Source organism: Podarcis vaucheri (genome assembly GCF_965113315.1).
Source record: "Podarcis vaucheri genome assembly, chromosome: 9".
In the NCBI taxonomy this organism is placed as follows: Eukaryota; Metazoa; Chordata; class Lepidosauria; order Squamata; family Lacertidae; genus Podarcis; species Podarcis vaucheri.
The window spans coordinates 7,937,460-7,963,643 of NC_138767.1; the positions used below are offsets into that span (position 1 = coordinate 7,937,460).

Sequence of the window (26,184 nt, forward strand, 5' to 3'; positions counted from 1 at the left end):
GAGAGGCGCCAGCCTGACTTAGCATGGCCAACAGCTTTTCCCTTCACCCACGCATGCACACATGCTCTCCAGGGCTGACAAGAATGGCACACTTACCTCAGCCCCCCACTCCGCCTTACGAGAGAAATAATAACTGTCAATGTGTAAAACGCAAAGGAAGCAGCATGGGTGTATGAGGGAACATTCCCCCCCCAAAAAAAATCATATTTGGGCAATGTTGGGGTAGGTCCCAATAAGGGTTTTTGGCAAAAATGCAGGTCATAATCATGGCAACATATAGTCCCCCCCCCCCACAAGGTCTGAGGGACAGTGGACCCTCCCCCTGCTGAAAAAGTTTGCTGCAGCCTAGTTCACTTGATACCAAGAAACACCAAATCAGGTGGTGTTGTTTTTTCCACCCTTTCCCCCCTCCATTACTTTTAATGTTATGGTCCATCCTGCTGCCTTCAATGTCTGTATCCACTGACTGAGTCGTTATAGCTCATACATTTTCATTTGTGTGGAAGGGAACAGAAATTCATTTGTATTGCAAAGGAAGGGTTATGGTTTTTGTTTTTGTGGGTTTTTTGTTTTGGTTTTTTTTGTTTTGTTTTGTTTTGTTTTTTTTTTTGCAATGCGGAGAGGAAAGTAAGATGTGCACAGCTTGTTGCAGCACAGGCCAAAATACTTGCAGTAACTGCTATTGCTCAATCCAAGGGCTATTGGGAAACAGAGCATATTACAGTCGTGTATGTCTGGAGTGGAAGATAAGTACAGTATAAATACATTTCTAGCCTGGGACAGGCACTGCAAATGGGCTTTAGGACTTTGGCACTTCCTTCTATGCTGGAGTGGTCTGCTGGCCACATTATGAGGTGGTGAAAATTCAGCTGTCTTGGATTTATTTGTGTGCTGTTTGTGATGCCAATTGGTTCTCTCAGGCTTGGGCTGTGACCTGGTGTACCGACACATGACATTTTCGATGTAGATCTTCACTCAACCCTTCATCCCTGGTGAGGGGAAGGCACCATTTTGTGTTTCACCTCAGGTGCCTAAATGTCTTGGTCTGGCCCTATGCTTTACAAAATTGTTTCTACTTGATTTTTTGGGGGGCGGGGGTTAGTCCAGAATGTGGCGCCTTGGCTGTGGTCCTGGGGCTGACTGCTTGGCATGCATTATATCAATTTTAAAAGAATTCCTAGTGATTTTCCAAGATAAATTCAAGGTGCTGTTAACTTTTCAAGTTCCTGTAATCTCTATTAATAGAATTGCAGTTTTATTCCCCTTATCCCATCTCACTCAGGATCAGAGGGGTTATTATGTCTGAACTTTATGCCACTTATTGGTGGATTAAATAATTTCCTTTCTGATTTTCCAAAATTTACTATGAGGGAGTTCTGATAGTAATACTGCAGGTAAGAACCTTCATGTAACATGTTGATTTTCCTGCTTTCTATAGATTCCTTCTTGGCCCTACCTTAATGTTGTGTGGGCGTGGGTGTTATTTATAGCTGTAATGTTTTATTTTTCTTCTTCCTTTCTTCCTTTTCTCTGCATTTTTCTTTTATTCTGAGATCTGCCACTAGAGGGAGAGTAGTTACACATTTTGCAACAGCATAGTTTAGTGCCAGTCTTTCTTCATAGGGACGTTTTTCCTATATCCATAAAAAAACACCATATAATCAAATGAACAAACCCCAACTGTCTCATTCTGCTGCCATATCCCTCTTTTCTTAATAGGGTGACCCAAATAAATGCCTTTCATAGATGCAATTGGAAGGGCTTTATTATTTACAGCATGGCTATCAATCCCTGTATGTCTTGTATTGCTTTGTATCTTCACTATTGTTGTCCATTGACTAGTGGTCATCAAAAGTCTTCGAGTGGTGGTTAGGGAGCCATAACTGTGTTGCATCCCTATCTAAGGTTGGTTGAAGCAGTGACAATACCATAATTTTATTTCTTGATGTAATAACTCCTATGGCCATATTGAGATGCTTTTTCACTGTTTTACTAGTGGTCAGGACCGTGTGTGCACCTAAGTGAAACTCCATCTAAAGATGATCAGTTGGATCAGATCAAGATTGCTCTTTCTTATTATTGTTTGATCCATGCACATGTCACAGAAGTTATGCTTCCCGTTTTAGAATTGTCCTAGTTAAAGTGGGCTTTAGAACAAGTGAGATGCAGGGCAGAGGGAACCCTTAAAGAATAAAGAATTGCAGTGGGGAAACCCGCTCATGTCATACAAATGCATACAAGTGCTTGAATCCATTCATGCTTGGACTCAATATTAAGGACACAGTCCGTAGCAGAAGTGTGCAGAATTGTGTCAACTGGCATTGTCATATGAGTTTGTTGCTAATCATACCAGCTTGATCATCTTTCATCTTGGCTCTTGAGGAAAGCTGTTGAATTCAACCCTACTCATCATTGAAATGTCATTGCAGGGAGGAGGGATATTGTCTGCTCTCAAAGAAGTGATTATAAGGCCTTTACTGAAGAAAACATCTCTCTCCTCCCTTTATTGTGGAAATGGAAGACCAGTTTTGCACCTGCCATTCCTGGCCAATGTAGACAAGTGGGGACGGGAATACCCTCTGGGAGCTTACAGATGAAATCTGTTTTCTGGACTTGTTTTAGGCTGGCTTCAGGGTAGTCTTCAAGAGGGAACTGACTTGTTCACTCTGACAGAAAAATTGCATAAGGGAACACATCGTGGAGGTTTATCCATTTGATCATTGTGGATCTCTCAGTAGCTCTGGATATTACTGATCATTGTCAGTGGTAGTAGAGTTACTGTCCACTAAAATAAGGTTGTTATTGTTCTTTGCTACTTTCTGGAACTCCCTCTGTTGCATTGAACTGAGCCACCTATTGCACCAGTCTTTAAACAACCTTCCAATAGCTTTTAAAGATTTCTGTTTGACTTTTACTATTTTGTGGGCGTTGTTTCAATTTAGGTTTTTCAATGAAGGCACTTTAACTGAATATTTTAACGTGTAGTATTTTTTAAAACAAACAAACATGTTAACGGTTTTATTCTAGGACACTTCAAGGGTTTAATGGCAGAAAACCATTAAACCATTTTTATATCTAAATATCTTTTAAAAGTCTTTTAAAATAGTTTATTTCGGCCCTATATCTGGGTCCCAGGACTGAAAAGACTGAAAATTGTAGATTGTCATTCTTATACCTTTACTTAATTTATAATTAGTTCAGTGATTGAATTAAAACCAGTAAATAATTCAACTTATTGGATGGGATTCACCTAATTTGCCACATCAGCAGAAATCCTATGCAAGGACTTCTGCTTGTACAGTGGATCTTCCCTTTTCCCTCCCTCTGTGCCCTGCCACCATCAAATTAGCTCTGTGGGGCTTGAGAGAATGCCCAGAACAGCACATGGAGGGAGGAAAGGGGTGATTGTTCCATCTGGCAAGCTGCAATGCTTGCACAGAGGGAACATTTGTAACAAGGTAATGTTGAATTCCACCCATTATGTGCTAAATGCACTGATAGATTCCTTAGCACTCTTATTTTGCCACCAGTTTGGACCTATCTTTATCACTTCTCAGAGATGTATCTTTGGCCTCTCTCTTCTGACTTGTTGGAGGTCAGGAAGAAGGTCTCACTTTAAAAGTCAGCTGTTCTGTCATTAAAACACAGAATTGACTTTTCGGCCTTCCACACTTAACCTTATAGGCTGCCTTCTCACAGACATTTTGCCTCTCTGTCATCACCGCTCATCATTACTGTGACTCTTTCTACTGTTTCAAAAGCTCATTTTGAGGGATTCCTTCATGGGTACCCCAAATATATAGGTCCTTTATACGTTATTCTCGTTCATCCACAGTGTCCAAAGCAGAACAATGCTGTCATGGGCACTGCAAATAAAACTGAATTAAAACAAAGGGAACAGTGACCATCTGATGGGTGGTGATGAAAAGACTGCTATCCTCATGCTGCTAAGGAACACAGGGAGAGCAATTGAGGCAGCATCAGGATTGCTGAGGGGTGGGTGCACCAAGTCCCCCTGCTTCCCAGTGGTTCTGATTCAGCTAAGATATGTGCTGCTAAATGTGCTGCTAATAGCATTGTGTTTTGAACATCAGGATTGCTGGGGAGTAGAGGCCTTAACATCCCCCACTGCAATCCCAATGCAACCTAAATGTGTGCAAGTGTGTGCATGTATTAGTCTGTGCCCACATGCCAATGGCCATCACCAGCATTGCACGCACTCAGCACGGGCATGTGGCCCATGAGCAACCACACACAACTGCATGCAACCTCTGGAGGCGAAAAGGTTGCTGATCCAACTTATAGTCTTAGGATACATAATTGAGATGCTAGGGATAGTATAAAGTTATCAGGAGGTTATGAAGGCTTAGGTAGTTATTTACCCCCCTATTCTTGTGTTACTGGAATAGCATGATTCCTTTTACCTTTACAAACACATGGCATAAACATCCAAAATAAAAATAAAATAAACTATATCGATTATGGTCTAGTTTTATGGGTTTCCCCACTTTCTTCTGTTGTGGTGATAAAGTTTATTAGACGGTAGGATTGCTCCGTGGGAGAGTAGTTTATTTTTAAAAGAAGAAGAAAAGCTCTGCAGTTTCATCCATGTCATTCAGAATTTCTGTATTTCATCTGATAACTTGTTGACACTTAATATATCTCCCCGCACTGCTCTCCTGGATGACTGTGTCCCTGACAACACTAGGCGTTACGATTCTATATAAAAGAAAACTACCCACCCACATTCAGAACTTAATCGTCACGGTTAATTCTCTGGGAGGGAATTTAGCCGGGCTGTTGTAACAGGGAAACTCATAAAACGAAACCCGTGGCTTTCCAGATGTTGCTGCAGTGCATCTCCTATCATCTTTGACTATTGGCATGCTGGCTGATGGGAGTTGTTGGAGACTGACAACATCTGGAGGTCTACAGGTTCCCTACCCCTAGAGCAGACCCACAGGATGGTTAGGGTCCCTGCTGTAGTGTATTTATCCAAAATGCCTTGATAGAATATGGAGTATCATCTTATACCAGGCTTCCTTATCACTCCCCACAGCTGCAGGAATGGCGCAATGCTTCTGATCTGAATTACAGAAAGTCCTACATGATTTTGGCCTGTCCATTGTGAGGAGAAGAATGGTGTGCCTGCTATTAATGTGATCAAACTCATTATGGGAGCAGATGAAAGGCTGTGGAAAACAATGCAACTTGCTTCATGGAAATGGTGTCATGGTCAGGATGAGACATGACAAACATTTTAGAATTCAGATCCTATTGGAAAAGGTTGAGACAGGAGGGCAGCATGTTGACACTTTACAGCAAGAGTGACCAATGTGGTACCCTCCAGATGTTGTGGAACTCTAACTCACATCTGGGTCAGAGATGATGAAAGTTGTAGTTCAGTAACATCTGGAGGGGGCACCACATTGACTGGCCCAGATTTACACATATTTGCAAAGATTTAAGAGTATTTTCCCTGTCCACAGGGAAAACGGGAACATATTGGCCATAGCTCAGTGACTGAGTACATGATTTGAATGTCAAAGGTTCCAGCACCTCTGGTCCTTGTATCTCCCGGTAGGGATGGAAGAGACCCATCTGAGATTCTGGAGAGCCACTGCAGGTCATTATAGGAGGCTGATTTGTATATAGTGTCAGCTTCCTACATTTCTATTTTCCTCTGAACTGCATTTGGTTTACATGATAGAAAGACCTTTTTTATTATTATTTTAAGAGGAGTTCAGCTACTTGTGGAGTCCGAGAGAATGTATTTCCCTGGAGGTTCTCAAGAAATAATTGGACAAGAGTTTTAGAATGTTCCAGGTGCAGGATATCCTGCTTCAGGGCAAGGGGTTGGTTGGGATTTTCCATTGGGTCCTTTTAAATCATACAGTTCTGTTTATACATAAATCTCTAGATATGTCCATGTTAGAAACTTAAAAGTACACCTTATTACCATCTCCAAATACACATTCATTCACCAAGGAATCATACTTCTTTGAGGAAGTGTTCACAAAACTACCATTCCCAGTATCATTTTGATTTATATTTATTGCCTATTTATGGCCAATTTTACTTCAGGCAAAGGACCATGTGCCGTGCAGAAACAAAGATGAAGAAAATTCTCTCTCTGTATGTGTGTGTTTACACACACATGCAGACACTCCTCATTCTTTGCTTATACAAATTAATGACAGATTGGGCTAAACATATACAAAGCATTAAAAGGGAAAGTGTTCATATAACCTGCAATGGGAGTTCATTGTGTGTGTGTGTGTGTGTGTGCGCGCGCGCGCGCGTGCGTGTGTATGTGGGGTGTATTTTGAGAGGAATGTCCAAGCAAAACATCAGCAGGGATTGCAAAGGAAGCAGAAATAATTTTCAGAGGATTAGGAACATTGCTCTTGTGTTTATGTGCATACACACACATCTCCAGACCATCGCTGAATTTTACCTAAACTAAAATTGATGGTGAACATACTTGGAGGATCTTGCTCATACACCTGTGTTGATTGGACTCTAGATGACATGCCCTTTTTATTTTTGCAATCCAATTCCTAATTGGCATTCTGGTTGAGACCTGCCAGTCAGCCAGAATTTACTCTTTTAAATGTTTACTTTAGTGATTGTGTTTGTATGCTTTGTATGTCACGGCGTGAGTTAAATCCTTTATATACTTGCTTCTGTCACAGGAAGACACTGGATAAATGTTGGTGTTTATAATAACTCCCCGAAGATTCAATATAGGAACCTTGGATGGTAAAATAGTGAAGCTAATCAACATGATTATGCAAATGTTTAGCTAAGTGGAAGGTCCATATAGAAGCAGTATACATCTGAATACCAGGTGTTGGGGTTCAATAACCCACAGTAGCTATCACCACCATGCTCTGCAGGCAGATTCCCCGAAGGCATTTAGCAGGTGGTCATTTGAAATGGAATACGTGATTAGGTGAGTCATCGGTCTGATCCATCAAAGCAGCCCTTATGGTATTTTTAAACAGGAATCAGATATTATTCAGGTTCCTCCAGACAACCTGCTTATTGAACTTTCAATCTTAATTTGTTTGCACAAATCTTACACAGATTATACCTGGTCTTTATGGAGCATAGAATGTTCAATCAGCCAAACGGCTGGTTATAGTGATTATTTATTTATTTATTTATTTTGCCTGGCGCCTAAAAATATGCAAGGAAGACACCAGGTGAGCCTTCCTACATCCCTAGCAGAAACAGAACTTCATAATCCTGACCTGGAGAAGTTCTACTAGAGATTTAGACATGTAGCTGGTCTTTTGAGAAGTGGGCACACATTTGGAATAACAGCTAGTTTCCGCCTGTGGCTTCCATACATTTCAGGTGCCTGCCAAAGTCTCATGTAGTTAATTGGGTTATCACCACTTGTTAATGAGAGCACTGTTGGCAACATAACATTGTAGAATTTGAACTGGTGAAATCTCCCTTTTGGTTGTAACTGTTGATTTAAAGGCTGGAGTTTAAAAGGCTTCCGCCTTGTAGCTTAAGACTTTGCACAGAGACAACTGAGGCAGAAAAGCCAAGGGAAATGGCATCCAAAGCTGTTATAACATTTACATGAAAGGGGAGCAAACATTTAGTATTCAGTGACCTCTTTAGCACAGGGGACTGAAACCCCCTTGGCAGCGGCCACAAATGTATGTTTGCTGTTGGAAAATTGCTTTGGGAAATGGTCTGGACTGGGGAAGCACATTTTCCATCAGGATAAACTTTTGTAGTAAGCTGAGTTTAGTCTTTAAAAAATAATAATCTCCAAGTGTAAAAACATTGTTATTAAATTCTTTTTAAAATGCTGCTTTCTTAGCAAGCCAGACTGTCAGTTAAAGTGCTGAAGCACAGACACAATCAGGTTTCCTCCAGAGAGGACAATTTAGCTCTGGTTCTGCACAAACACGAGCTGTTGATGTGAATCATAGAAATGACAGTGGCTGAAATGATTTTTTTATGCACACACACACACACATAGAACATTTCATATAGCATTTCTTGAGGCTCTGTGTTCTAATCTGTGTTCCGGTGAGGTCTCAGCAGGCAGCCTTCTGTAAATAATTATCTCTTAACCTCAGGTAGGTGGTGGAGAAATTCATTTAAATTCCTGCTTGGCCATGGAACAAATTTTGTGATCTAAAGAGAATGCCCTTATTGATCAGAACAAAGATTGATGTCATAGAGGAGTGAGCAACCTTTCCTGAGGCCAAGGGGGTGCATTTTTATGAAGCTCTAGACTACTTTCTCCTATATCAGTAGTTGCCCCTTCCTTCTCTCTCTTTTCTCTTCTCTGTCTCTGCCCTCCTCTTCTCTCCATTCATATTTCATTCAGCCTTCAATTGCTACCAGACTTTTGTTCTCCTTCCATCTTCTCTCCTCCTTAGATGACACAGGCAGGCAGCTTGCAAAGATGTCCCCTCATTCATTTCCAGCTTTCTCAATATGGACCTGATCCTCAGCCTAGGAAAAAGTCCATAGAGGTGGGGGAAGAAGTTGGGAACCATGAAATTTGGGTGCAGCCTGGTCATAACTCCCTCGGTGTCTTCAGGCTCGGCTCTCAGGTGGCGGATTCTTGAGGAAGACGAGGAGGATCGGAAGGCTGGAATACAGAGAAGGCCTTCCTTCTATATGTTCCCATCAAGTTCTAGTGTGGAAGCATGACTTCTGTCTCCCTCCCTTCCTGAGTTGCCGGAATCTAGGAAGGGCTCTGATGGGATGGCCAAGCAGGTCCTGAGCAGTAGGGAAGCAGGTCTGACACTCTCTCCCAGAATCAGGTGCCAACTCCAGAGAAGGAAGGAGAAGTGTTCATGCAGACACAGTGCCCCTTTTTTTCAGGCCAGCCACTCATGCAGAAATAGAGATTCTCATTTGGAGAATCTGCACTTACCTCTACTTCAAAGCTCGATGGATGTGGGCCTGTTGCTCAAGCGACTTCTCTGCTCTTGTGCCATCTTGAATGTCTTGTTCTCAGATCCCAAACTCATGAACCTTGGCTTCACCACTACTAGCCTCCCTTCCTCCTCCCAATCATTTGTGGGAGTTCTGGCACTGTAATAACTGCTGCTGAGACTGAGCTGTTATTCTGCCTTAATAAAGACTTTGCTCTTGCTTGGACATAAGAGCAGCTACTGTCTTGTTTGGGGAAGCGAGTCAAGACACAGACCACAGGCTATGGGTTGTCAAATGTTTTCCAACTGCAACATTTAGATAATTAAAATGTTCTAACTATAACTTTTGGATAATTGTAGCTATAACTCATCCCATCGCTGTATTTGGGAGGAACCATATTCCTTCTGACCAGTGTCACATGACTGTTTTATGTAGGAGAAATGATTAGACATCAATTCTACTCGAGTTTCATGGGTGATGCATCTTTTAAAAGTATTAAACCTTGGTCTCCCAGTCGCTACACAACTATTGGCTGATCAGTGTAAAAAATTCGGTAGTCTGTTAGAAACACTAATTTGAAGATTGCGGAGAGGATGGGAAAACTATATAAATGGATAAAGCTTAACACCAATTTTCCCTATTGCCTCTTTTTTTTAAAATGTGCCCAATCAAAGCTCTATATCTACTAAGAAGCTTCTTTCTTAGACTCCTTTCCCCCTCCACTGCCTCCCTTAGTAACCATTAGAGCAGAAGGAGAGCAGAATTGTTCCAATGAGGCTGAAGAGCTTAATTGGATAAGCCCTTTCTCTACCAGCTTAATACACACATGTATATTTCTTGTCAGGGACTTTATTGAGAAAACAATTTGAGGTCTTCTGTCATTAAACTCTGCAGTTACACAGCTTGCCTGTTTGCAGGAGGGGGATGAGAAAGAACAGAACAGCACGTCTTGAAAATGAGCACAGAAGGGCAAAATATGTAAACAAGGGGGACTGTGTGCTTACCCAGTAATGACATCAGTCAAGCATAATTTAATACTGTGCCATCTTCATTAAGAGGGGAAGGGGGAAGGTTAGATAACACACTCAGCTGGTTACCAACCTGTTGCACCTGACATTGTATTTTGCTTCAGATCTCTGTAATGTTCCCCACTTTCATCGGGGAGAAGTTTGCATGGCTGGAGGGGTGGGACTTTGCACAACTCTGTATGCAACATATATGCTGGAAGAATGCAGACTCTGAGGCAGTGCCTTAGGCAAAACATGAAATCTGTGAAAAAATGATTAGTTGATTGACTAAAACTCTTAGGACTCAGCTAGACTGGTAAAGAAAAAGGGATTTATATGTGTTGCATGTGCGATATAACGTTGTGCCACCAGATGGCGACGTGGAGTCCCGTTTTTCTCTACCTATTTTCCCTCTTTAAATTTACAACTCTTTAAATTGAAACGCTTCTCTGATGGGTCTAGATCCAGCCTTAATTAGCCAAGAGGTGTGGCAGCAGTCCTGCATTTGACTGTATGCCAACATTACTATCCCCATTCTGCAGACATAGGGGAGGTGCTGAGGCAGAGAGAGAATGGCATGTACTGCATGAAGACCACCAAACGTGTTTATGATGGAGATGTAATTTGAATTAAAAACTCCCTGTGTCACAACTTACTGGCTTAACTGTGGCAGTGCTGATTTTTTTTAGGAAAAGAAGGGAAGGTCTGGAGGAGCACAAAATATCATTGGGGGGGGGAGACACTTTTTCACACACCCTTTTGAAGATTTTAATTAATTAATTAATTAATTAATAGACAAAGTGTGCCACTTCTCTGTGCCTCACCTGATTCCCTTTTGTCTTGACCCGCACTGTATAGTCAGGGCTCACGTAATGAGATGATGTCACACCACCGTCCAGCCAGCCGTGTATGTGCTGCGCTGTGAGGGCAAGCACTGCCATTGGCGCAGAACAGGAAGGGTAAGTGTGGAACCAGGTGCGAGTTTCCCCACTTCCAGTGCAGTTCCATTGCCACCTGCAGAGGGCAGCATGGCGAGAGGGAAGCAGCACTGCTCAGTTCCCTGGGCAAGACAGTGGTGCCCTCCTTTTCCTCTACACAGTGGCAAATGCTTGGGCCCCTGTTTGCAAGTTCCCGGAAGCAGCACTGAAAGGGGGAGAGAGGCACCTTGTTGAAAGCTCCCAAAATAGAACTGTGAATTCAGTGGCCAATCTTGCTTCAGCCCAAGTTCCAAGCGCTGGAATACTCTGGCTCTCTTAAGACATTAATTATGCTATTATAGTACTATTAATAGCACATTTCGGGGGGGGGGGGTATTTTCCTACCAACCTTAGCTAATGACCATGCACACATCGTAAGGGGTGTAATCTACCCCATCTCAAGCTCTTATATTCCTTTTTGGTTTTGTAGAGAGGGAATTTAAGGACATAGGCCTTCTCATTAGGATCAGTGGTTCTTAAGGGCACTAGGGCGGGCTGGAGTTCTTTCTTTCTTTCTTTCTTTCTTTCTTTCTTTCTTTCTTTCTTTCTTTCGTCCTCCTGCATCAGATCACATTAAGCTAATTCATACCCTACCTCTCGTTTCTCTTTTTGATACTTCGCCTTTCATTATTTATCAAAAAGAAATTAAAGGGAGAGAAAAGAAAATCACATCTCCTCTTTCCTTGAAAATTAGAGTGTTATGGATGATCAATACTAGAGAACAAGAGCGGGGAGGTGGGGGAAGTGGCTTAACTGCGAGGAAAGGGAGAGTGTGTGTTCCTGAATACCAAAAATGGCATGATGTTCTTAATAAAGGAGAGAGGAAGAAATTGCATGCAGCTTGGAGATGCTCACCAGGTTTCACAACAAATGCATTCATTATAAAGCCAGACACAGTCCCATTTAAAAATAAAATAAAATCACAGTGTTCTTCTGCGTTCATGTGGGTTTTTCTCACCCACCCACCAAATTGCATCCCCCCCCTTTTGCCTTGCCAGAATATTATATAGTTTAATTTACCTCTTTTCCAGGCTATTTTTCTGACCACGAGGCATTGTTTCCTCTCCTTCCCACCACCAGGTGCCTATGCTGCAGCAAATGTACCTTTGGGCAGATTTTGATTTATTTTCTATTTTATTTTATTAGTATTATTAGTATTATTATTTAAAAAAACAACCAAACCAGTCACTCCAAATACTTGTCTGGAATAAGGAGATGCTCCAGCTACACACTGGCTACACACGGGGGAATTAACTGAAATATTAACCTTTAGATTGCTGGCTTTCTCCGAACCACCAGCAAAAGAGAACTGACAAAATGAAACAATGAATTAATGCAGGCTCAAGAAAAACGAGTGTGTATATATAGCTCTTTCAGGCTGGAGTCTTGGGTGTCTTCGCACCAGACTGGTATATGCATATGGTCAGGACAAGAATGTGTAATAAGAAATTTTTTTCATAGGGGAACAGTTAAAGCCAGAGACGCCAGCTTGTGAGGGCAATTTTTTTGGAGGAGGGGACGATATGCACATTACATGCCTCTGTCCCTAAGCCAACCAGAAGCTTCCTGGACATTGGGAAGGAGATGCCAGACCTCTGACAGGATGCTGGGGTCTGGCAGGGTTTGGGGAGGTGGTGGAAGGGCTTTAGGACTACCTAATCCCCCTAGTCCACTGACCACATGCCACTGGTGCTTAGAGTGTGCCTGAGTCCAGGGCCTGATGATACAATGGGAGATCTGTTATTCTGCAGCCTGAGTCTCAATATATTTTGAGTGATTCCCTCAGCCATCCATAGAAATAGCTGGTTTTCAACAACGACTAAATAATAAATAACAAGCCTGGTACTCTACAGAGAGAAGGGATAGAGGATAGAGATAGAAAAACATTTCCTATTATGGCTGGTAACAACAACAACAACAACAACAACAACAACAACAACAACAACAACAACAACAACAACAGCAAGCCATGCCTGTCACAATAATTTCCTTAATATGCTGATATTTTTATGCTTTCCATTTGCTCCTTGGTTCTTTTCTTTAAGCGTCCCTAATTTAGAGCTGTCATATTTTAGAACTATTAGGAACACTTCTTTGTTATCTGTACCAAGCTCTCTAGAAACTCATTGTGGGGCGGGACCCTGCAGCTGGTTCAAACTAAGTGCACCATGGCTGGTTTTGCTCGCAAGAGCAGGGGGAGAGAATGTGTTCTGGAAAGTAAGTCTGCAGACACCTTGAGGAGGAAGAGAGTTTTGTCTCTTCCCCTCCTTGCAGGAAATGTGGGCGGTGGGCAGGCAACATAACCATTTTTTAAATGCCAGAGTTTCCCCTTGGTGGCCCCCTGATAATTGCTGCTTCGCATGGTGGTCTGGTGGTGGTGATATTCCACAGGAGAAACTCCAGTGGCCACAATTGCTGGAGTTCTGCGGAAGAAGCTGAGACAGTTTGATTGATTTATTTTTGTAGTGTTACATTAGCTGTGTACCTGTAACTCTCCCTGCTCCGTTCTACTACACTTCCATACCGCCAAGAACAAACATACTCTGAAAAAGATAACAAAATACCCTTTCAAAGCATCCCCATCCTCATTACATCCTAATGCCTTCTAATCTTTCTTGCAAAAGACATGTGCAATTTTTGTATTGTGTTGCCCTTTCATCTTTACTTACACTTTCTGCAAACCTTTTCTCCTCTGCCACTTCCCTAAGACATATCCTCCCCCCCCAAAAAAAAACCACACACCCCTGTCAAGAAGGTGTCAACCCATACTCTTAAGATTCAGCACCTCAGTGTTGTTTACTATGTACCTCTTTAATCCTTGGGGGGGGGGGTGAGAGAGGGAGAGGGGGGGAGAGAGAGGGAGACACACACACACACGTACTCATACTCACTCAGCTTCACTGATTTCTTCCTTCCTTTTTCCCCATTGAATACATTTCTGTCCCAGCTATGCACCCTCTAAGTCATGTTGCTCCCAGTTCTGACAATCTAGGCATTTGGTATAAGTGGGGCTTTGTTCAGCATCTCTTTCCTCTCAGGGGCAGGCAGGCAGTGAAGGAGCACGTTCCATGTGTCCCTCTCCGAAGCAACCTCTGTTTCCCTCTCCGAGCTGGTGGGATTGCTTGCCCTCCTTCCCTGAGCAGGATCTCACAATCTGGGGAATATATTTATAGGTTTCTGCCTTTCAGTTGGCAGTTGAGCTCCCCTCCTTCATCCCCTCAATGGGGGTGGTAGAGATTGCTGCACATACAATGCACAGCAGGCTCCCCACCGAGACCCCTGCAAGCACTCAAGTCAGTGGCTCACAGGTCCTCCACATTTTCTAGATGTAAAACATATACGGAAAGTGGCACCTTGGCACTGATTTTGCAGATTCTTCCCCTTTCATACTACAGAAGAGGGAGACCTGGAGGAAGATAAATCATTCCGAATGCGCATTCAAAACTCTGCACTGTCGGGGTGCCCAAAATCATGACGGTATGCGCTTGTGTAGGTGTGTATGTGTGTAGAAAAGACATATGCCAACAGGATTGATGCTTGTACCAGAAAACCTCCTGTGAGGCAGGGTTTAAATTTTGGGGGGTGCCTGCTTGTCTGCCTGTCTCATCGCCAGTTTAATTGGTGAAAGCAAACAGATGCTTTTGATACTGTGGTCAGTTAGTTCAGTGTGGGAATTAGAAAGAGCTCCGGTCAGAGCTCTCTCTCCTGTTGCTGCTGTTACACATGCACTTTAAATGCAGTGGTGTTTAATCAGATCTCTGACAGCTGCCTGGAAAGGTGGGAATGACTGCAATCTGATTTGGATTGCAGGAAATCAATGTTTGCCCTTTGGGCCTGCAATTATTAATTCATTTCTTGTGATAACTTTTCATTGTCTTGAAAGTAGCCCATGGAGTACCAGGATTGGTGTGGATTGGTTGTTGTTGTTTTTTTGGCGGGGGTTTGTTACTGGGTTACTTCTTCATTTGCCCCATGTGTTGGGATTTCCCATGTGTCCTGTTCTGCTTATTCTCCTTCTTTCACTTTACCCATTTCCCACCACTTTTGGTGAAACATCTAAAAGCAATTGACACTGCAATGGTTTTTTTATGCAAAATTTTGACAACAGCATGCACTTTGCCTTTCAGAACTAGACTGCTAATACATTATGGTATTGGCTCATGCTGGTAAAGTAGCAGCAAAGGGAATGGACTTCCAAAGCATGACTGAAATCAAATAAAATCTTGCAGTACCTGGTTTAAAATTGCAACCATAGGAAGGGGCCAGACATCTTTGCTCATTTCTGCCCATTGGTGCTGCTACTACTTCTTCTCCCCTGCCTGTCTGCCGGCTTTTCTGTCTGCCCATCCTCTGCACAACTAGAAACACAGCCAATTCCTGATCAAGTTCTTTCAGAGTCTCTAAGTGCCATCTTGCACACCCTGTAACCTTAAAGCAAAGTCATGCAATTCTAAACAACCATACACATCCATGAAAATTCATGCATATGTCTTGCCACCCCCAACAATCTATCCATGTAGCAACAGGAGTCAAGGAGAGCTGCCCATTACTGGCAAGGATTGTATTGCTATCACTTACATATAGCAGTTCCATTCGAGTATTTCTCGTCATACCTCTTTGAATAAAGCATCTAAATATATATTTACACAAAAAGGCACTGCTGATAGCTTTGTACAGATTTATGGGGCTTTTGAAAGCTACATTCTCCAGATATTCACCAAGCAAAGTGCCCGAAAAGGATATCATGATTGAGAGAAATCTGCATGATTTCCTCTTAACTCAGCATTGCACAAAATATGTGTTGTTCTTAACTATGCCACCTTTGCTCCAGTAGGAGGCTGCCTCTAGCCATTCTGCAAATGCCAGAACCTTTAACTGAAGTCTAACAGGGTTTGGGACATGTACATTCAGTGTGGCATTAGGCTTTGCAGGGAAGAATGTGCCCTCTCCTAACTTAAAGCAACCCTATTTATCGCTTTGGGCTCTGTAATTCAATTTAGGTTGTGCTTTATTGGTGGTTCAGGAGTTGGCCAGATAGAGTAAACATTGTCTATTTCCCTGCCAGGAGAAGGAACTGCTATGTTGGGAGGGGTTTAGGGGGTTGGGAGGGGGAGTCTAGCTGAACTCACACCTTGTATGCATTTTATGGACCTCTAGCCCCATCCTCCACCCCACACTTTTATTTATTTATTGCATTTTCAAGCAGGTGTTAGCTCCTTCCTACATCTATTTGCTTCAAAGCAGTGACATTTTGAGATAATTAAATGTAAGATACCACTGTGGCATTTGCTTCTGTCTCTGCTACTCATGAAAAATAGGCAAAGCATGTGTTGCTTGTGGGGGTGGGGGGAACCCACTCATCCTTTCTTCACTTCAACGATAAACTATCTGATTATGATGAGAGAAATATGCACTTGTCTGATTTTGCATTTTACGGAGGGGGAAATTCCACAGGTATGGTGTGTAGGCCTGCATACTATTCTAAAAGTGCACTTGGGAGATTTGGCCATAGCTTAGGGGGTGACAGGTTTTAAAAAAAAAACATGAGGGAAGGGGCTAACATAATGCAGCCATTTTTTTAGAGGAGCACTGAAGGAAAACCACCAAGTAGCTTTGATGGCAAGTTTTGCTGATTGTACTTAATGACATCCACTCAAGCAATGAGCCAGAGATGCAAAATGTGTGATCTCTCTCTCTCTCTCTCTCTCACACACACACACACACACACTGACTAATAAGGCCACCTAGGGATGGGCTACGTCCCCCTGCCCCCACTTCTTCTTCTTATATGGTCTCGCTGTTGCAACCAGAGGCATATTCTAACCATTCTGTATGCAAAGATACCTTTGGTGTGTTATGCTGAGGATTTTACTCCTGAGCCACATGCACAGAGCTTTTGCCATTACAAATGAATCCCCCCCCCTCTCTCTCACCTTGCTCTGTGGAGCATGGATGGAATAGTTCCCCTTACTTTTTTGGGGGGGCTACCACATAAAACAGTGAATTTGGGGGGAGAGATAGTGGGAGACCTGATATAAGTCTTTGAGTCCTCAGAGGAAGAGGTCAAAATGGCAAGTTGGAGCAGGCTTTCTGTTGCTGTTTTGCCCAACCCTATCCCACCAATTGGAATATTGTGATGGGGTCCATTTTGATCCCAAATGAGAGAGAGAGAGACAGAGACAGACAGACAGACAGACAGAGACAGACAGAGAGGCTGCATTTTTTTGTGTGAGGCTCTTAAAGCAACTTACAAGGAAGGTGTGTTTTTAAGCCCTCTGCAGTGTTGACAGAGTGACACAGCAGCTACTGGAACATCCACTTTTCCAATCAGACCAGCCCCTTGGAGACTATATATAGGTTTTACAGGTAGCATAATAAGGAGGAGAAAATAATTTTCAGTGCCCTGTATTCAAATTCACAATCCACATCATGGTACAACCAACCACAAGTACCCAATAATTTTCGCACCACGAACCCATCAAATTAATTCAAATGTGTGTTTCTTTTTGGCTTACTTTAAACAGCTACATGGGCAAGAGAGATAAAATTCATGCTCCCTCCCTCCCTCCCGCTCTCATTCTCTCTCTTTCTGCCCCCCCCATATATTTCCATGTGCACAATCCAGGTAACGTACACAAGTCTGTAAAAACTGTAAATGCTATTTTGCTTTTATTTTAAACATATTTTTGTTGTAGTTTTACAAAAAAAATCAATAATTGGTACTTTTTTACACTCTGATTTTTTTTCTGAATATTGACAGATCTGTAAAGAGAGCTGTTAATGTGAAATATCTTATTTCTTTTTGAAAGTTGAATGTCTTGAAGGTTTTAAGCCACAATAAAGCTAAAATATCAAGTCTCTCTTTTTTTGGGACAGCTCCTCTTTTTATTTTTTTAAACAATTTCAGCAAAGAAGGGCATTGGTAAGCAAACGTCAACCCTCCAACTGTCCTTTAATTTGCCCACTGCTATTTGGTTGCACACACCGTGTTAAATCCCCCACTGGAAAAGAATTAAATCACACCTCACATTCCCTTGCTGGCTGCTGGTGGCAAGTACAGGATCCATACTCATTAATGATCACCAGAGCACCTTCAATATGGTTGGGTTTGTAATCAACGTAATACTCCTGGGCTGACATAGCAGCCATTTGATGCATGGTTTGTTTTTGTTTTTGCTTCCTGCGCTGTGTCACAAAACACTGTCTCAGTTGCCTAAGGCTGGCAGGGAAACACTTCCATGAAACGTACAACACCAGAACTACTATGAGGAACGAGAAGATGAGGGCCATGGTCCCTGTGACCACCTTGTGGATCTGAACAGCATTCTCGGTGTTCTCGTTGGGCATAGTTACCGTGATGGCATTTGTCGTTCTATCCCCTTCGATATCCTGCACATCATAGTTCATTGTGGCAGGGCTGTAGCTGAATGTTTGGTCACTGTTGTTTGCTACAGCAGACAGGAGGTCAATGTCCATCGTTGGGTCCGTTGCATCTTCGCATAAGTGAAAAGCATATACTGCATCTAAGACATCCTCACCCTGTGTGTATTCAGGGGTGGCACAGAGGAGGTTGCTGTCGTAGCGGCCTTTGAAGTTGCTCAGCCAAGAGGCCAAGGCGCAAATGTTACGTCCACAATCCCAGACATTTGCAGAAAGGCTGATGCTCACGAGGGACTTCCAGGAGTTTAGGATCCTTGGGTGGATGTAGGTGAGCCGGTTGGAATCCAGCTGCAGGGACTGGAGTTGAGGTACACTTTCAAAAACGTGAGGCTCCATGTATTCAATCTCGTTGCCCGAGAGGTCCAGTTTCTCTAATTTCCATGTCCAGTCCAAGGAATTCACCACGATAGTGACTTTATTCCTGCGTAAGCAGAGGGAGTGCAAGGAGATGAGCCTGGGGAAATGGGCCAAGTTCACTTTCACCAAGTCATTGTGCTCCAGGTGCAACTCGGTGAGTTTGAACAAGCCTGCAAAAGAGTTTCGAGCCAGGCTTTTCAACTGATTGTATCCTATGTCCAGGAACTTCAGGCTGCGGCAGTCTTGGAATATTCGGACAGGCACAAACTTGATGGCGTTGGACCGCATGTGCAACGTCGTCAGCTTCCGCAAGCCGTGAAACAGGTTCGGCTCCAGAGCCTGCAGGTTGTTGTAGGATAAATCCACACTGCGCAAGTTGGGCATGGGCCGGAAGGTGGTGTTGGGCAGTTGTGTGATTTTGTTGGAACTCAGGGTGAGCTCCTTAACTCGCCGCAGCTTTTCAAAGGCATTTTCCTCCACTGAGCAAATGTGATTGTGATCCAGATATAGCCACGTGAGTTGCATTAACCCTGTGAACTGTCCGTCAGGCAGCTCGGAAAGGCTGTTGTACCGCAACGACAAGCCCATCACACCCGACAGGTTGTGCGGCATCTCTGTGAGATTCAGGGACTCACAGTAGAAGAGTCTCCCTTCGCACCGGCAGAGCTGCGGACACCCACTATTCACGGCTGGAAGCATTTTGAAAAAGAGACCCAGTGTGCACAGGATCAACCCAGGGGGCTTCCTCAGCAGCCAGTTTAAACAGACACCAATAAGAAGGAAATCCATTAGCGAGAATATCCCCAAATGCGCTCGAGAATGTCCATTGAATCTTTTGTCCGACAGTTCCCTTTACGAATTCTGCATCATATTGTATGTAAAACAGGGGGCGAGGGGGTGGGGGCGAGGCAAAAACAAGAGAACCATGGGGGCCAAAGATTTCACTTTCGGGGCTTTTGCCCTGTTTTTAAAAAAGAACAAAACAAAACAGCATGCAAAAATCTGTACAGCATTAAAGTTCAGAGAGGCATTCAAAAGGTACAAGGGGTCTTGTCCATTTTAGCTGCCGCGGCATAGAAAAGAACAATTCTTTTAGAAAGAAAAAAGAAAAAAAAGACCTCTCTCTTCACGAAAGAATGAAATTAAAAAGTGCCTTACCCACCCTTTTCCAGAGAGTGACAACCTCCATTCAGCGGCTTCCTTTGTGTTTGGACTTAATTATATGCAAGGCTCCAAAAGAGCTCTCTGTTGCTACAAATTCTGTCTCTTTCAGCGTTCTGTGAGGCTGGCAGGCTCACAATGTCTCACTTTGCTCCGTCTCAAAGGGCGAGAGGCAAGTCCAGCTAGCTTCTCTCCCCTCCTCTCCACTCTCCTCCCTGATTTTTAAGCTGACTCCCAGGACCTTCAAGTTTCAGAAGTATGGGCATAAGGCTTGATCTTCCTTCCTTCCTTCCTTGCCTTTTCCCCCCTCTCCCTTCTCTCCCCCTCTGTTCTTTTTTTTTTCTTCCCTCCCTTCCTCTGCGGTTAATACTGTGACGTGGGGAGGGAGAGAGAGGAGGGGGAGGGCAAGGAGAAAAAAATGAAAGGGGGGAAAAAGAGAGAGAAACCCCTTCCAAAAAAACCCAAAAAAACCAAAACCTCTTTACTTAACGGCTTCCCAGGATTTGACATTCCCTTTCATGTCCATCCTTGCAGACGCGGGCGGCGGCAAGCACCAATTTTTTTTGTTTTTGTTTTGTTTTTTATTGACTCCTCTGATGCAGCTTTACCATTCCTTCCCTGACCGGACCGGCGGCATAAAGATGGCTTTATTCCCCATTGCTGGTTCGCCTTGCTGGTTCGGAGATGCTTAAGAGCAGAGAGCGAGAGCGGCAGCCCAGGATCCCTTCCTTCCAGCAGAAGCAGTATGTAGCTACAGCACGCAGAGGCACCGAGCGCTCACTGAGCGTCGTGAGCTCTCGGCGATTGTATGCCTGCGCCGCGCTTCGCAGCAGACAGGGGCGAATGGGAAAAGGGGTGGGCATTAAAAAAAAAAAAAAAAAGCCAACATTTTAGTGAACCAGTAAAGGGATATATGTTCTCTGATGAAATGGAAAATACTTTAAGCTCCGCTCGCCTTTGCTCAAACACACACACACGTATGCACGCGCGCGCGCGCAATCGACAGCTGCAGCGGCGAGGCATTTCTTAAGGAGGCGACCAAAACAGGGACCCCTTTCCCTCTCCCCACCAGCCGCTCCTCTTTGTTTAAAGGGTCCCAGCGCATACGAGTCAGGCTGGGGGGGAGGGGGGCTTTCAGGAGAGATGTGTCCAAATTACGACATTTGGAGGATATTTGGTTGCTCGAGATGAGGCACTGACTTTTCCCCCTTTTTCTTTTCTCGTTTTGTTCCTGCGGGCGAGAAACGTGCGTGGCGCACACCCCGTTCCTTTTTTGCCTTCTTCTTTCATTTTGACGCCTGTTTTGGAGCAACGTTTCTTTCTTTTTGCGAAAGGGGGGGGAGGGGTAGGAGGCTCCTGCAACCATCACTGGGTTCATGTGGGAACGGAATACTATTCGGGCTTCGTACCCTACTGCATCTAGGTGTTTAGCATATGCTCTTGCTAATGACATCTTTGTGACAAAACAAAATTGCAGCGCTATACGCTACAGCATTCGGAAACGTGATGCGTGCGTTTTGGATGCAAGCATTTGGGAATCTAACTACCATGCAGTTTACTTCGTGTGTGTGTGTGAAGGGGGTAAAGCTGGAAGGATTAGACTTCCAGCCCTCAATGACTCTGCTGTTGTTTTGTTCGATAGACTAAGAATTGCCTGCCTGCTAATTTTCGACCTTCATTGGATTTGGAAAAGGCCATTGTTGACAGGCGTTTTCTGCATCCTTTAGTGACTTGGGGAACAAGTACTGCTCTGTTGCCAGGGAAATACTCTCCAATCTTTCCCCTATTTCCCCCTCTTTTCAACATACCCCAAAGTCTGCTGATTGCCAGTACTTTCAGAGCAGGTGGTTCACGCCTCAATATTTTGATACTTGATTTTTCGATCCTGGCACAGTTGACGTGTTTATCGAGGTGTTGCATAAAATAGGCATGCCAGGTAATAAAAGGGATACTCATTTGAAAGCTGCTCCGTTGAGGAGGGTTTTGAGATGGTGGGCTTCTTCTTGTCCTTTGGCTAGTATTGACTGAAATCTTGATTTCTCCTGAATTTGCATTAGCTGTGATGCATCATTAAACAGAAAAGAAAGAAAGAAGATAAGTTAGAATTGCCATTTTGGGAAAATCCTCCCAAACATCACCTATGAAAAATAATGTCAAAAATGCAGAGATAAGAAGCATTCAGGCACAGTGTATTCAAAGCTTGAATTTATTATTTGCAAAGTTCGGCCTGCACTTTTCAACATTTCTCATTTATTTTAATATGCATACCTGGGCGCTTAAGCAAAATGCAAAGCCTGACTCCCAGGTGCATCTCTTTTTGGGGAGGTGAGGAAGACTCAGACTCCTCCCCCTGTTTCTTTATTCCCTGCTCAGGTGGACCTTTGCCAGCTGATCCTGCCCAGTGGAAGCAATGTATACAAAACCAGCATGGAAGTTGGTAGAGAGCAAGGCAGGAAGGCAGACGAAAGGATGTAAAATTGATTGCCAAAGGTTGCACAGATGCACTGGGTGGCAACTTTCTGTATCCTAGGAGTGAGTCATGGTAAACATGGAAGGTAGCTTAAGTCATAGTGGATGTGAAAGGCATTGGTAATGCATATCTTCAATGGGTCAAGTGGTCAACCTGAGTTCCTGCTCAAAGATTTTGACTGTCCTCTGCAAATGGAGACGCTGCAAATCTGTCTGCAAGTTTCAGAATTGGTGGTAGCAGTGTGTGGTGGTGATCAGTAATACTATTTCAAAAAGCTCTTTAGCACATTTCAGTACCTGATTGCTTTAAAGATATGGAATGCTCAGATGAGCTGAAAAAGACACAGGCTCTCTAAGGCTAAAATCTTAGGAGTATTTTAAAAAAAAAAGCCTTATAGTGAGTGAGACAAATTGGTCTATCTAGCTTAGCATTGGCCATCCTGACTGGCAGTGGCTCACCATGGTTTCAGGCAGGGAGTCTCTCCCAGCCCTGCCTAGAAGTGCCAGGGAGACCAATGAAAGCACATGTGCTGCCCTAAACCATTGGAGTCCATGTGGTGGTAAACAGCAGAAAGATGTTAAAGCATCTGATGGGAGGGCGTTCCACAGGGTGGGCACCACTACAGAGAAGGCCCTCTGCCTGGTTCCTGTAACCTCACTTCTTGCAGTGAGGGAACCACCAGAAGGCCCTTGGCGCTGGACCTCAGTCTGAACAATGGGGGTGGACCTCAGAGGCTGAACAATGGGGGTAGAGATGCTCCTTCAGGTATTCTGGGCCAGTATTGCCCTTCAAGAATGCAACAGGGAAGGATGGGGGCAAAACTAGAATTAGTTGCCTCTGCCTGTCACTGGCTCTGACTCCCCCTGCTGTTGGCCTCCCTACCTTCCACCCTGCTAGTCCTAACATTCAACAGGCACCATTGCTTCCAAGGGAGCCAACAGTCTCAGGTTTCCATGTTAATATTTTAATTTTATTTTTTAATAGCATATTTAACTAACAAGAAAAATTAAGTGGAAGAGGAAAAAAACAACAACAATCTTTGTGTGTATTCTTTAAACCATGTTTATGCATCATTAAAATGCTGGAAATCTGCAATGCCTAGAGTGTTGGGTTCCATAGAATCATAGAGTTGGAAAGGACCCCAAGGATTATCTAGTCCAGCCCCCTGCAGTGCATCACAACTAAAGTATCCATGACAAAGAGATCTGGTTTCCAAATTCCTGTTAAACCATGAATTCATGGGATATTTTAAACAGATCATTACTCCCTGATCTTAGTTTCCTATCTGCACAAGAATACTCATGGGTGACCTGGATTTTTGCTTCCCTTGGGATGACTTGTGAACAAGAGAAGAACTGTGCAAAGGACTCTTTGTAGAAGTGGTCTCTACAAAGTATAATTCACTTGTGCTTGTTGTGGGACATAGAAGATCAGTCATTTAACAGACATGGAAGAAATGTATCTCAGGACCTGCACAGAACAGGATGTGCTGTAGAACTCCCCCCCTCCTGATTTTTTATTATTATTTTTTTTTGGTGGGGGGCAGAAGCAACCACTGGAAACTGTAACTAGGAACTGATGGAAGGGAGACGGGAGGCCATGTGTTAGAGTCATACCTTGGGTTACAGAAGCTTCAGGTTGCATTTTTTTTTGGGGGGGGTTATGGACAGCTGAAACCCAGAAGTACTGGAACGGGTTACTTCCAGGTTTCGGCAGTCATGCATGTGCAGAAGTGCTAAATCGTGCTTTGCGCATACGCAGAAGTGCCAAATCACAACCCGCACATGTGCAGACATGCAGCTGTGGGTTGAGAACATGCATCCTGCACAGATCATATTCGCAACCCGAGCATCCACCGTACTAGACCTGCATCTTTTCTAGAAAAAGTTGCTGAGAACTAGAATAGAAAAAAGCAAAGGTATTTGAGAAGGCAGTAGAGGAAGAGTTTGCATCCCTTCCTTCTCCTACCTTTGCTGGTTCCAATTTAAAGCCTCCAGTACCACTATTTTAGAAAGCAGCAGCATGTAACTTTGGGATAAATTTTACAGAATTCCATGGATATCTATCTAGACAGGCTGTTCTCTCCCCAGCATTCCGTGTGGTAACAAATCAGCAATGTTCTGTGTCATCTTTCCTCCAGAAACCATTCCTGGGCTGCAGTCCTTTGCATACCTGGTAGCAAGCCTGATGGGATTCAGTAGAGCTTAGTTCTTAACAAAGGGGGATAGGATTGCACCACACTGCTACTTTATGGTAGCACTTACAGTAAACAGATTCTGCTACAAGTGCTATGCAGCAGTTGCATCCTACCTCCTAGATGTTGGACCCAGCTCTTGTGGTCTATAGCAAGTAAGACTGGTGAGATGACTTCATGACTTGAGCACACCTAGCCCAAGAGGACAAAGAGACTGTGGTTTAATTCTCTATTGAGAAAGCACACACTTGCAGGTGCACTGAGCACACACACCGTTTTGGCAACTAAGTAGCTGGTATCTCCTCCCCAGGCTTCTGCCCTGAGCTGGACTGCTGGAGCAATGGCATGACCATGCCTCCATCCAAACCTAAGTACCCTCGCCTGATGGGGCATTCATAAACAACATGTGGTTTCTTCTACATGAAAGTTGCTGCTCTGCCTGCCTTTTGAAGCCCCTCCTGATCCTTGGAGACAGTGGGGAAGGGGGCGGAGGGGAGTCTTATCATCCTGTTCCTCTCCAGAACAGTCTCTTCCTCCATTCCTGCCATGTTCTGACCTCCTCCTTTCATTACTGACTGCTTAGATTTCCCCCCTTCTATTAGCCCCTTCCCTTAGATTAGCTTCAGGGGGCCCTGACTCTTCCACACACTCCTCAGAGACCTGCCAGTCCCTGACATCTGACCCAGAAGTTTTTCAGGAGGATTCTGGGAGTTCCAGCTTATTACTGCAAGGAAGATGTTTGCTCCCTACAATACCTTCCTTTGCCCATATGATTCCACACCTGATGTCCTATTGCAGTCTTGAGGATGGCACAAGTAATTGCATAATTCAGAGGAAGATGAGATCAATTAAATCCAATCCTACCTCATAGCAAGGTCCTTCAGTGACTAAACACACATTAATTCCATCAGTACCACACAATAATCCCATGTGGATAAATTTATTAAATTGCTATGTTATTTTTTGCCTTTCTGCAACACTGAACGGGGTGTGCCATACAGGAATTCTTTAGGCCAGGAATACAGGTCACCCAAGTTGGCTAAACTTTTCTCATGCAGAAAAAAGCCATTCCCTCCCTTAATTAGGAATTCTTATTAAACCAACCAATCAAAACATTACTTCCTCAGTCTCTCTTTGCTATATCAATACCAATATCAATATTTACCTATATCTATATGCAGTGAAACATGTTTCTGATCAAATTATTCTGGAAGTGTCCTCATTCTTTCCCTCACTTTAGGCTTTCATCGGTGCTAAAACACTACACTCCCACACTCCCCCATTCTTCCCCCCAAAATTTAAATCTACCCAGTGGCAGATTTGTATAAATTAACAGATTTAAATGAGCTTTTATTAAAACTTAGCTGTTAGATGGTAAGCAGCATACATGTATTTAGAGGAAAGTGACTAAATATATGCAAAATTAGGCAGCAAAAGACCCATTTAAGTAAACTTGTGGGAAAGGAATAAGCAAAAAATATTCATAGTGGTAACACTGGTGTAACTGATATCATTTTTTTAAAAAAAAACCACGATTCTCTGAATTATCTTATACTAATATATTGCTCCCCCCATCATATTTGTGATATCCTGTTTTGTTGACACAATGTTACCTTCACATTCATGTTCTCTAGCTTCAAGTCAACAATGGGAGCTACCTAC

General features: G+C 43.5%; 2 protein-coding genes across 5 annotated transcripts in view; one reads left to right on the forward strand and one right to left on the reverse strand.

The window, feature by feature from the left end:
* Nucleotides 1-26,184, forward strand: part of CTNNA2 (catenin alpha 2) — a 417,182-nt gene that overhangs the window by 184,885 nt on the left and 206,113 nt on the right. Inside the window, exon 1 of one of the 4 annotated variants that reach the window (XM_082236386.1) lies at nt 20,335-20,601. The exons of the other annotated variants lie outside the window; for them this stretch is intronic. The gene's annotated coding sequence lies outside the window, so the exon portion shown is untranslated. Of the gene's footprint in view, nt 1-20,334; nt 20,602-26,184 lie in introns of those variants that run through there. 4 annotated transcript variants of the gene reach the window in all.
* LRRTM1 (leucine rich repeat transmembrane neuronal 1) lies at nt 16,436-20,144 on the reverse strand. Its single transcript, XM_082236505.1, has one exon. The coding sequence runs from the start codon at nt 19,484-19,486 to the stop codon at nt 17,918-17,920; it is 1,569 nt and encodes a 522-aa protein (XP_082092631.1). The 5' UTR covers nt 19,487-20,144; the 3' UTR covers nt 16,436-17,917.